At 41.8% G+C, this 12,875-nt stretch overlaps 1 protein-coding gene and 1 long non-coding RNA gene across 8 annotated transcripts in view; both read right to left on the minus strand.

Annotated features, from left to right (window-relative positions):
* Positions 1-12,875, minus strand: part of FBXO3 (F-box protein 3) — an 87,046-nt gene that overhangs the window by 69,380 nt on the left and 4,791 nt on the right. For 5 of the 7 annotated variants that reach the window (XR_006282011.1, XM_038406981.2, XM_043516450.1 and 2 more), the window contains exon 3: positions 4,665-4,828. The exons of the other annotated variants lie outside the window; for them this stretch is intronic. Coding sequence is in view for 4 of the 5 variants with exons in the window: in XM_038406981.2 (XP_038262909.1) it covers positions 4,665-4,828 (164 nt within the window). In the remaining variant the exon portion in view is untranslated. The remainder of the gene's footprint in view (positions 1-4,664; positions 4,829-12,875) is intronic. 7 annotated transcript variants of the gene reach the window in all.
* LOC122460603 lies at positions 322-2,029 on the minus strand. Its single transcript, XR_006282020.1, has 2 exons — positions 1,976-2,029; positions 322-750 (listed from the first exon to the last, which is right to left on the minus strand). It is a non-coding gene; the product is annotated as an uncharacterized LOC122460603 (long non-coding RNA).

Genomic DNA, 12,875 nt, shown 5'->3' on the forward strand with positions numbered 1-12,875 from the left:
CTAAGTCATTTCACTGGAGCTGCACTGCTGTATGTCAGAGCAGAATTTGGCCTAACTGTTTAAGTTTTTCAGCTGTACTATAATGGCAACAGCAAGTGTACAATGAATTGGGGGGAAAAAAATCTGTTCATTTTAAAGCCCCCTCTAGTCACCACCAGAACTCAAGTTTCTGCATTTGATATTACAAAAGTGCAGTGAATTTAAAAAACAAAACCAAAAACCACACTTGTTTTAGGTGCAGTATTATTTAACATTTAGTGCAAAAGGAAAACAAAAATAGAAATAACTATCTGGCTCAATCATCCAAGAGTCCAGAAATTCAGAATTTAGGTTATTACTCTCCTTATGCATCCCATTGTGACTCTCAATTCAAAAGTAGGATTTTTGATCACTTACTGTTAGGCACAAAAGAGAAAATAAGGACAGCATTATCTTAACTAATACATCTAAGAACATTCAAAATTCAGATTATTATTTGTACTACCAACTCCTCCTTCAAGCAAACAGCAAGTTTATTACTTGGTACTAACCCCAATAGTATGCTAGTGTATATTAGGTAAGAGAGAATACCAGTATATCACAAATTTCAGAACAAGGGTTACTCATATAGCTGTAGTCTGTTTTTGCCTTCTAAGAGATCTCAACAACACAAATTTATCAGAAGTAGGTGTTTCTTCAAGAGACTCACTGTCAGGGTGAGTTTCAACAGCACTGGTTGGAGAAACAAAGTGATGCACCCTGAGACCTTCCCTAAAAGAAAAGAAACAAACATCGCCCCCATCACTAGAAGTTAGTTGATGGAGTCCTGACTCAGCCAATCTCAGCCAGCCAAGTTGTAGCTCTACTTGCTATCATAAAAGAAGGTTCTGTGCAGATTTTCTTTTTTGATCATTACCACAGAATTTAGAATTTTTCACTAAAGGAGGAGATGGCCACATTAAATTTCCAGCAAAAAAAAAAAAAAAAAAAAAAAAAAAAAAAACCAATACAAAAGCCAATGTTGGAGATGCTTCCCGTTACTCTAAATTTCTGATATGGTGTCTCTTTTGGGATCTCAAAAGAAATCAGCTCTTCCCATTATATAAAACTGTGATAACGTTGCACATAGTGAACATTTCTCATGATTTCCTAGGGCTAGCCAACTATTTTCTCAATGGAGATATTCCATTTAATTTCAGTAGAGTTGCTTCTGAATTTGGCCGTATGTTTATATAAGTAACTTTAAAGTTATCGGGCTCAATCCAAGGACAACAGGATGAAATTCTATAGCCACTGTTATACAAGAGGTCATACTATGTGATCTAATTGTCCTTTCTGGCTTTAAAAAAATATATTACTGAATTAAAGCACATTTAGAAAATTAAGGTACCCAAAACGCAACATTTAATAGTCATCGAAAGTAGTTACAAACCTGTTTTCCAAATATTTCTAATAAAAAAAATCACAACCTAGTAATCACCAAGAGTAACCCCACGAGGGGAATCTATCTCTGTAGGAGCAGGAATTTCTTCTCTGCTTCTGAGCTTTGCTCATCCACACCCCATCTTGAGCCAACAGCTTAGCACAGCTTCTGGTCAGTTTCACACAGAAGACTGAAACAAGCTTGACGTGGTCTGAGTTCTTTTGGATTTATATAGAATAGGACGAAATAGATACCTACTAACCTGCTCGGGTCATTTTATGTTACAAAATAATCAGAAGCCCTTAAAAATATTTAAAATCAATGCAATTTGGTTTATAGAGTCTAATATTAGAAGCAAACTTTCATAATGAGAAAGTTAATATGAGGCTACAGACTGATTTTTTTTAAAGAGAATTTTAGCTCAAAGCCACTTGATTAAGTATTTGTTATGCAGAGGTGTTTTCAATTAGGTCTTCAAAACAAACTTATGAATATAAGAGAAAGACAGGACACAAAGGAACACTGAGAAGTTATGAAGTCCTGCCCCCAACACTGAGACAGGACCAAATATACCTAGACCATCCCTGACAGGTGTTCGTCCACCTGTTCTTCAAAATCTCTGACGATGGGGATTCCACAGCCTCCCATGACAGGTTTCAGAGTAGCAGCCGTGTTAGTCTGTATTTGCAAAAAGAAAAGGAGTACTTGTGGCACCTTAGAGACTAACTAATTTATTAGAGCATAAGCTTTCGTGAGCTACAGCTCACTTCACGAAAGCTTATGCTCTAATAAATTAGTTAGTCTCTAAGGTGCCACAAGTACTCCTTTTCTTTTTACAACCTCCCATGGAAGCCTATTCCAGAGCTTAACTAGCCTTACAGTTAGAATGTTTTTCCTAATATTTAACTTAAATTTCTCACTGCAGATTAAGCCCATTACTACTTCTCCTGCCTTCAGTGGACAAGGAGAACAATTGATCATGATCATCTTGATAACAGCCCTTAATATATTTGAAGACCGTTATCAGGTCCTCCCCCAGTCTTCTTTTCTTAGACTAACCATGCCCAGTTTTTAACCTTTCCTCAAAGGTCAGGTTTCCTAAACCTTTTATCAGTTTTATTGCTCTCCTCTGGATTCTCTCTAATATGTCCACGTTTTCTAAAGTGTGGCACCCAGAAGTGGACACAGTACTCTAGCTGGGGACTCACCAGTGCTGAGTAGAACAAGACAATCACCTCCTGGGCCTTACATACACCACCACCTCACACCACAGAATATTTGCCTTTTTTACAACTACACTGCATTGTTGACTCATTCAATTTGTGATCCATTAGAACCCCCAGATCCTTTTCAGCGGTACTACCACCCAACCATTTACTTCCCATTTTGTAATTGTGCATTTGAATTTTCCTCTTTAAGTGTAATTCTGTAAAGACAAGTGAAAAGTATTTAATCTTGTTGATTTCAGACCATTCTTTAATTTGTCAAAGTTGAATTCTAATTCTAATTGTTTTGAATTCTAATCCTGCTCTCCAAAGCGCTTGCAACCCCCCACAACTTGGTGTCATGCGTAAGTTTTATAAGCGGACTCTCAACTCTATTATCCAAGTCTTGAAATGAAAATGTTAAATAATACAGTCACACTATTATGACACCCAGACAGCCATTAAAACAATATCCCTATTTAATTACAGGATAGGTGCAGTACAGGAAAAAGCAATGTAAGGTTTCCACACTGTATGGCATCTTTTATTCAATAAGAAGGCAGTTACATTTTCACAATAATTCAGTCTTTGGCCCTTTGCCGAGGCTGCCAATTAATATAGTGCTTTGTGCAACCTGGACATTCATCCTCTGGAAATTAGGCTTCGACAAACACACACCATGTTTAAACGTAGGCCAACAGCCACAAGATAGTATTTGCTACTGGTGAATGTAGTGACCAGGGAGGGATTTGAACCAAACATCTAGTTGTGAAAGACTAGCCAGATACAAGAAAACCCACACACAACAAAAAACAGTTAACATGGAGTTAAGATTGCAGGACCTCAACCTTATGTTAGGTGCTAACATGGCCCCTATTACTGCAGTATGCAATTTTCTTGATCTTCAATGTACTCATACTCAATACCTCTGAAGTAGGAAGTGCTATTATCCCCATTTTACAAATGAGGAAATGTCACAGAGACACACTAAGTGACTTGTCCAGTGTCACACTGGGAGCATGTGGCATAGTGGGGAATTGAGCCCAGGTTGTCTCCTGAGTCTCAGGCTAGCAGCCTAGCCATCCCTTCCTCTACACTACCCTGAGCTCTTGTCCTTCTAGAAGAGGAGAGTTTGGCTGTGATTTTCAAAGGAGTCTAAGAGAGTTAGGCAGCCAAGTTCCCTTAGGCTCTTTTGAGCATCCCAGCCTAGATTCCTAAAATTCAAACATTTCAAAACAAAGACATGTAGAGTTAAGAATATTAACATAGAAAAAACATGATACAAATATTAGAAAACCAGGAAATACAGAGCGACTTCCCACACAATAGCCATGCAACCTTAACTCAGGCCTTTCGATCCCTGCCCCAAGGATTCTCTCAGGGAAATTATAATACCTCACCCCTATTTCAGCCTTTTTAAAACCTGATCTCGGCTACCAGGCGCTCCCCAAGTTAACAGTGCTACAGAGAACACAGTGAGGGGTCTGCAGTAGTGTATGAACAGCAGTGCCAATTGGGTGTTGAGGAAGGCACAGAGGAAGTAGCCAGGTTTTGTCACTGCTCTGGAATCTGTGCTGCCTATCAACAGTTTCCTAGCTGAATTTACGTTTGTTTTACTAATGACACTTAGTGGGCCTGACTACTTGAAAAAACACCCCCCTTGCTCTCCGCCTCCCAGCGATAACTCTTAAAAACACTTATGCCAATTTAATAGGGAGGGGGCTACTTGCATCAGGTCACTCTTGTGGAGGGGCTCAACTTTGAACCTCGCTTCATGTCTTGGTTCACTTGACCCTGGATTGAAGGCCTTCATGACAGGAAATGGGCCAACATGTTCTCTCAGACTTGTCCAATAAGTTTAGGAATTCAGTGAGGAATAGAGGGAATGACGGGACCATGTCTAAGATTGGGGATAATCTTTTTTGGAGTTCAGTTTGATAGAAGTTGGTACTTTTGCTTATGCAGTGCACCTAGATTATGCAGTGGGTGTAAAACTTTTAAAAAACTATACAAATATATCTTGGCTTTAAATAACAAAAATAATGTTTATACAATACCTTTCAAAGAACCAATCATCCGGGGACACCGCTGTCCCAAGTATCTCTCTAGATCATCCCAGGCTTTTTTAAGTGTAGCATAATATTGACTATACCTTCCTAAATCAGAGTAAATACTTATGAAGATAGCCTTCCAGCTCTGATTTCTCCGAGTCTTCTCTGCGCTGAATAGACAAGAGTAAAAAATATAATAAGTTTCTAGTCTAGCAAATTCACTTTAAAAACAATATGTTATTGCTTAGGCAGTTACGGTTCTGCCAAGTAATATGGTAACGTTAGGTTATAACAGTGTACATAGATACACTTCAGTCCTGTGAAGGTACAGATGCTCAACTAATTCATGGAATTATTCAAATTTTTAATTTCCTTTGGAAGTAACTACATTTCAGCCAGTCATCTTTTCCAGAGAAAATTTAGATACGCTATTTCTTTAGAGAACTATAGGCCATTATTAAACTCAGGAACTTGCAGAAAATCAGATCAATTTAACTTGCATGTGCAGAGGGCATTTAAGTTAAAAATAATTCCAACCCAGCAGTCCTCTCTCAATTTTGCCTAAACAAGGACTATGGGATCAGCAACCTGGTCACAAAACATAGAGGCGACAATTAAAGGTCCTGGAAAAAATTTTGAAGGAGAAATTAGTTAAGGACATTGAAGTCAATGGTAAATGGGACAAAATACAACATGGTTTTACAAAAGGTAAATCGTGCCAAACCAACCTAATCTCCTTTTTTGAAAAAAGTAACAGATTTTTTAGATAAAGGAAATGCAGTGGATCTGATTTACCTAGATTTCAGTAAGGCATTTGATACCGTGCCACATGGGGAATTATTAGTTAAATTGGAGAAGATGGGATCAATATGAATATCAAAAGGTGGATAAGGAACTGGTTAAAGGGGAGACTGCAACGGGTCCTACTGAAAGGCGAACTGTCAGGTTGGAGGGAGGTTACCAGTGGAGTTCCTCAGGGATCGGTTTTGGGACCAATCTTATTTAATCTTTTTATTACTGACCTTGGCACAAAAAGTGGGAGTGTGCTAATAAAGTTTGCAGATGATACAAAGCTGGGAGGTATTGCCAATTCGGAGAAGGATCGGGATATTATACAGGAGGATCTGGATGACCTTGTAAACTGGAGTAATAGTAATAGGATGAAATTTAATAGTGAGAAGTGTAAGGTTATGCATTTAGGGATTAATAACAAGAATTTTAGTTATAAGCTGGGGACACATCAATTAGAAGCAACGGAAGAGGAGAAGGACCTTGGAGTATTGGTCGATCATAGGATGACTATGAGCTGCCAATGTGATATGGCTGTGAAAAAAGCTAATGCGGTTTTGGGATGCATCAGGAGAGGCATTTCCAGTAGGGATAAGGAGGTTTTAGTACCGTTATACAAGGCACTGGTGAGACCTCACCTAGAATACTGTGTGCAGTTCTGGTCTCCCATGTTTAAAAAGGATGAATTCAAACTGGAGCAGGTACAGAGAAGGGCTACTAGGATGATCCGAGGAATGGAAAACTTGTCTTATGAAAGGAGACTTAAGGAGCTTGGCTTGTTTAGCCTAACTAAAAGAAGGTTGAGGGGAGATACGATTGCTCTCTATAAATATATCAGAGGGATAAATACAGGAGAGGGAGAGGAATTATTTCAGCTCAGCACCAATGTGGACACAAGAACAAATGGGTATAAACTGGCCACCAGGAAGTTTAGACTTGAAATCAGACGAAGGTTTTTAACCATCAGAGGAGTGAAGTTTTGGAATAGCCTTCCAAGGGAAGCAGTGGGGGCAAAAGATCTATCTGGTTTTAAGATTCTACTTGATAAGTTTATGAAGGAGATGGTATGATGGAATAATGGGATTTCGGTAAGTAATTGATTTTTAAATATTCAAGGTAAATAGGACTAATCCCTGAGATGGGATATTAGATGGATGGGATCTGAGTTACCCAGGAAAGAATTTTCTGTAGTATCTGGCTGGTGAATCTTGCCCACATGCTCAGGGTTTAGCTGATCGCCATATTTGGGGTCGGGAATAGGAATTTTCCTCCAGGGCAGATTGGAGAGGCCCTGGAGGTTTTTCACCTTCCTCTGTAGCATGGGGCATGGTTGACTTTAGGGAGGCTTCTCTGCTCCTTGAAGTCTTTAAACCACGATTTATGGACTTCAATAGCTCAGACATAGGTGAGGTTTTTCATAGGAGTGGGTGGGTGAGATTCTGTGGCCTGCGCTGTGCAGGAGGTCGGACTAGATGATCAGAACGGTCCCTTCTGACCGTAGTATCTATGAACCTATGAAAATAAAGATTTCATGTGTAGATGAGATTTTATTTTCCAAAGAGCACCTCCTGCAATAAAAAAAAAACACACACTCATTATAAATTGAGACAAATAGCAGGGGATTCTGCTTTTATTCATTTGTAGAACAGCAATGAACATTTTGGCATTTAAGTCACAAATAAACTCAGTCTTCAGAGAGGTTACAATCTAAAAAACCGGACATATTAAGACAAACAGAAGGTAATAACTTGGAAGCTTTATTAATTGTTATCAATTCATTTCTTGTAAACATCATAAAAGAAAAGTCTTTGCAAGAGCTGAGTGAGGAAAAGGTGGTGGGACCATGGTTAGGGAATGCATGTGGCCTTATTTAAGTTTTCAAAATAGTTCCCATAAAATTCAGACTTAAAGAACGACCATGCATTAAAGTAAGTAACACTGAAAATGAACTCTCAAAATAATTATCTCCTTAGATGTTTTTATTCAAGGACAGAAGTTTAAGATCAGACAAGTATGCCAGACTCTGCCATATAGGAGGCTCAGATACAATGACATGTCCCATCTACCAAGGCCGACTGTTGAAAGTTCTGCCAGGATTGAATGGTCCTGAGCTGCTCAAGGGCTGGAACCAGTAACAGATTAACACACAGTCCCATGGGACCCATGTCCAGGGACCCTGGCCAATTTGGGGGAGCCTGCAGGAGCCCTGGATTCTGTATAGAAGAGTGAGTGTGTTTCGGGGGACATGAGAACACAGGGATGGAATTCAGAATAGCAGCCGTGTTAGTCTGTATTCGCAAAAAGAAAAGGACGACTTGTGGCACCTTAGAGACTAACAAATTTATTTGAGCATAAGTTTTCGTGAGCTACAGCTCACTTCATCGGATGCATTCAGTGGAAAATACAGTGGGGAGATTTATATACACAGAGAACATGAAACAATGGGTGTTACCATATATACTGTAACCAGAGTGATCACTTAAGGTGAGCTATTACCAGCAGGAGAGCGGGGGAGAGTGGGGGGAACTTTTGTAGTGATAATCAAGGTTGGTCATTTCCAGAAGTTGACAAGAACATCTGAGGAACGGTTGGGGGGGGGGGGGGTGGAGGGACGGGAGGAATAGTTTTACTGTGTGTAATGACCCATCCACTCCCAGTCTCTATTCAAGCCTAAGTTAATTTGCAAACTGGATACAATTAATTCCAATTCAGCAGTCTCTCGTTGGAGTCTGTTTTTTTTGTTGAAGTATTGCCACTTTTAGGTCTGTAATTGAGTGACCAGAGAAACTGAAGTGTTCTCCAACCGTTTTTTGAATATTATAATTCTTGATGCCTGATTTGTGTCCATTTATTCTTTTACGTATAGACTGTCCAGTCTGACCAATGTACACAGCAGAGGGGCATTGCTGGCACATGACATATCACATTGGTGGATGTGCAGGTGAACGAGCCTCTGATAGTGTGCCTGATGTGATTAGGCCCTATGATGGTGTCCCCTGAATAGATATGTGGACAGAGTTGGCAATGGGCTTTGTTGCAAGGATAGGTTCCTGGGTTAGTGGTTCTGTTGTGTGGTGCATGGTTGCTGGTGAGTATTTGCTTCATGTTGGGGGACTGTCTGTAAGCAAGGACTGGTCTGTGTCCCAAGATTTGTGAGAGTGATGGGTCGTCCTTCAGGATAGGTTGTAGATCCTTGATGATGCGTTGGAGAGGTTTTAGTTGGGGGCTGAAGGTGATGGCTAGTGGCGTTCTGTTGTTTTCTTTGTTGGGCCTGTCCTGTAGTAGATGACTTCTGGGTACTCTTCTGGCTCTGTCAATCTGTTTCTTCACTTCAGCAGGTGGGTATTGTAGTTGTAGGAATGCATGATGGAGATCTTGTAGGTGTTTGTCTCTGTCTGAGGGGTTGGAGCAAATGCGGTTGTATCGTAGAGCTTGGCTGTAGACAATGGATCGTGTGGTGTGGTCTGGATGAAAGCTGGAGGCATGTAGGTAGGAATAACAGTCAGTAGGTTTCCGGTATAGGGTGGTGTTTATGTGACCATCGCTTATTAGCACCGTAGTGTCCAGGAAGTGGATCTCTTGTGTAGACTGGTCCAGGCTGAGGTTGATGGTGGGATGGAAATTGTTGAAATCATGGTGGAATTCCTCAAGAGCTTCTTTTCCACAGGTCCAGATGATGAAGATGTCATCAATGTAGCGCAAGTAGAGTAGGGCATTAGGGAACGAGAGCTGAGGAAGCGTTGTTCTAAGTCAGCCATAAAAATGTTGGCATACTGTGGGGTCATACAGGTACCCATAGCAATGCCACTGATTTGAAGGTATACATTGTCCCCAAATGTGAAATAGTTATGGGTGAGGACAAAGTCACAAAGTTCAGCCACCAGGTTTGCCGTGACATTATTGGGGATATCGTTCCTGACGGCTTGTAGTCCATCTTTGTGTGGAATGTTGGTGTAGAGGGCTTCTACATTTATAGTGACCAGGATGGTGTTTTCCAAGATAGGCTGGAATTGTGACCCTGCCTCCTACTCTTCACCCTGGGGCCCTGTCCCAGCCAGATGCTGGAACCGGACTGTGGTAAGAACTGTTCAGGAAGCTTGGGCTGCTGTGGGGAGCCTCAGAGCCTCCATCTTCCCTGGGTGGAGGGCCAGGGTGCCCTAAAGCAGTCCCAGACCCATGTCCTGAACCGCAGGTCATCCACCCAGGGCAGATGGAGAATCCAGGCTCCCTAGGTGGTTCTTACCACTGCCAGACTCTGGATTCAGGCCTGGCCAGGGCCTTGGAGAGGGAAGAGGAGCAAGAGGCAGATTCCACGTAAGTGGGAGCTAAAACCGATCTCAGCCCTGCACTGGAAAGAGGTTGGCACTACTAGCTGGGGCTGTATTTCCCATTTGGGGAGCTGATGAACACCTTAGCTCCCTTGCTGTGAAGCATAGCCCCTGCTGCTCTGCACCTGCCCGAGGCTACTACACCCATGTTAAAAAGTGGGCAAGCATGGCTCTCCCACTTTTAAAAGGGGCGAGGGCCATGGCCCCACTGGTCCTCTCTGGTTCCGGCCCTCTTAGCTCCGCCAGGGTGTTGGGGGCCCAAATGTGCTTTGTGCCCAGGGCCACAATAAATCTTAATCCGCCTCTGGCTGGAACTGTTGACTAACCAATTGAGGAGCAAAACTAGTTAGCTCTCTTGAGAGTTCTTAGTCAAAAGGATGCTGTGATGGGTTTCCCCCTGGAGTGCCATCTGGAATTGGGGTTCAACTGAGCCCTCTGACCCACCAGCCTGGGCTCCTTCTCAGATGGTCCTGCTGTGACAAGCTGTAGACCACTCCCATCCTACACTCCCACCAGCATTCACGCAGGCAGGGACACACCCAGCTGCAGTTACATGCAGGCTGAACAGTCACTGCATGAACCAACAATAGAGAGGCTACAGCCAAAATAATCCCAGCTTCCCAGTCTAGGACCCCAGAGCTGTACCGCCCGAACTCTGGCCCATATGAATGTATTACCGGGTTCGCCCTTCCCTCAATGTGGAGGGGAACATGCAACATGCTTGTGTTAACCAAGCGGAGATTTTTCACCATACACTTCACTTAAAGGCACACTGGTTTAGATTAAAATATAAAACAAGTTTATTAGCTACAAGATGACATATTTTATGTGATTATAAATAATAGCAAACAGATCAAAGTAGATTACCTAACAAAAACAAAATTGCACACTAAGCCTAAGATACTGAAAGACTGGATATCAATCAGCAATTTCTCACCCAGGCTTGCAGATTCTCAAGGCACATGCTGCACTTGTTTTGAACCTTGGGCTCCTCAAATTCTTTCATATGGCGGGAACCCTTTGTTTCAAAAACAGTTCCCAGCCAAGCATGTGGAAAAATACAGGTACCCAAAATGGAGAATAGTGTCATGTGGTCTGTTCACATGCTTTTGCATGCCCTTCTAAGTCATAGCAGCCATTACTCACAGGATGTCTGCAGCATTCTCAGGAAGGCTCACCAGGTGCGAGATAAGCTTCTCTTAAGACCTACTGTTTTTCCTAATGGCCCATTACCCTGAATGGGCCCTTCACAACCAGCTATCTAGACTGGAAGCATCTTGCCTAGTGGGTGTCACCCTAGTGGAACTACATTTGAAATACAGATACATAGTAAATAGTCATAAGTTTATATACAAAAATGATACATGCATACAAATAGGATAATTGTATTCAGCAATTCATAACTTTTCCAATGACACCTCACGACTCGTCTTGTACAAATTGCATCATATTTATATCATAATTGTACTCCCATGATGAATATGGGGTATAGTGTTACAGATGCCATCTTGGTAGAAGCTGAGGGGGAGGACTGGCAATACTGGGTATGCATGAAGGGAAACAGCAACAGAATTCTCCATTTTGTATATTTCCACTACATTGCTTTTAGGCTGTTCTATTCAAAAAGGGCAGTTTCTTGTCTCTCATGCAGCTTTCAGATGTGGAAATAACAGGTTAGTTATATTTTAGCGGGAAGGCCCTTTCCAAATACTACAAAGCATGTAAGATGTTAGGAAATGCTTTTGCGTTTACCGATTCTTAGTTTGAATGAGAACATGTAAACAGAATACAATATCTATTTGAAAAATGGAAATATTCATGGTCATTTTATTTTCACAGATTCCAAGTAAAGTGACAGGTTTCAGAGTAGCAGCCGTGTTAGTCTGTATTCGCAAAAAGAAAAGGAGTACTTGTGGCACCTTAGAGACTAACAAATTTACTACAGCATAAGCTTTCGTGAGCTACAGCTCACTTCATCGGATGCATTTGGTGGAAAAAACAGAGGAGAGATTTATATACACACACACAGAGAACATGAAACAATGGATTTATCATACACACTGTAAGGAGAGTGATCACTTAAGATAAGCCATCACCAGCAGCGGGGGGAGGGGGGAAAACCTTTCATGGTGACAAGCAAGGTAGGCTAATTCCAGCAGTTAAAAAGAATATCAGAGGAACAGTAGGGGGTGGGGTGGGAGGGAGAAATACCATGGGGAAATAGTTTTACTTTGTGTAATGACTCATCCATTCCCAGTCTCTATTCAAGCCTAAGTTAATTGTATCCAGTTTGCAAATTAATTCCAATTCAGCAGTCTCTCGTTGGAGTCTGTTTTTGAAGCTTTTTTGTTGAAGGATAGCCACTCTTAGGTCTGTGATCGAGTGACCAGAGAGATTGAAGTGTTCTCCAACTGGTTTTTGAATGTTATAATTCTTGACGTCTGATTTGTGTCCATTCATTCTTTTACGTAGGGACTGTCCAGTTTGACCAATGTACATGGCAGAGGGGCATTGCTGGCACATGATGGCATATATCACATTGGTAGATGCGCAGGTGAACGAGCCTCTGATAGTGTGGCTGATGTGATTAGGCCCTATGATGGTATCCCCTGAATAGGTACGTGGACAGAGTTGGCAACGGGCATGAATAGGTCGGAGTATGAACAAGAGGCTACTAGGCAGCTCTCCAACACCACTTTCTACAAGCCATTACCCTCTGATCCCACTGAGAGTTACCAAAAGAAACTACAGCATTTGCTTAAGAAACTCCCTGAAAAAGCACAAGAACAAATCCGCACAGACACACCCCTGGAGCCCCGACCTGGGGTATTCTATCTGATACCCAAGATCCATAAACCTGGAAATCCTGGACGCCCCATCATCTCAGGCATTGGCACCCTGACAGCAGGATTGTCTGGCTATGTAGACTCCCTCCTCAGGCCCTTCGTTACCAGCACTCCCAGCTATCTTCGAGACACCACCGATTTCCTGAGGAAACTACAGTCCATTGGTGATCTTCCTAAAAACACCATCCTAGCCACTATGGATGTAGAAGCCCTCTACACCAACATTCCACAAAAAGATGGACTACAAGCCGTCA

Source organism: Dermochelys coriacea, chromosome 6, assembly GCF_009764565.3.
Source record: "Dermochelys coriacea isolate rDerCor1 chromosome 6, rDerCor1.pri.v4, whole genome shotgun sequence".
In the NCBI taxonomy this organism is placed as follows: Eukaryota; Metazoa; Chordata; order Testudines; family Dermochelyidae; genus Dermochelys; species Dermochelys coriacea.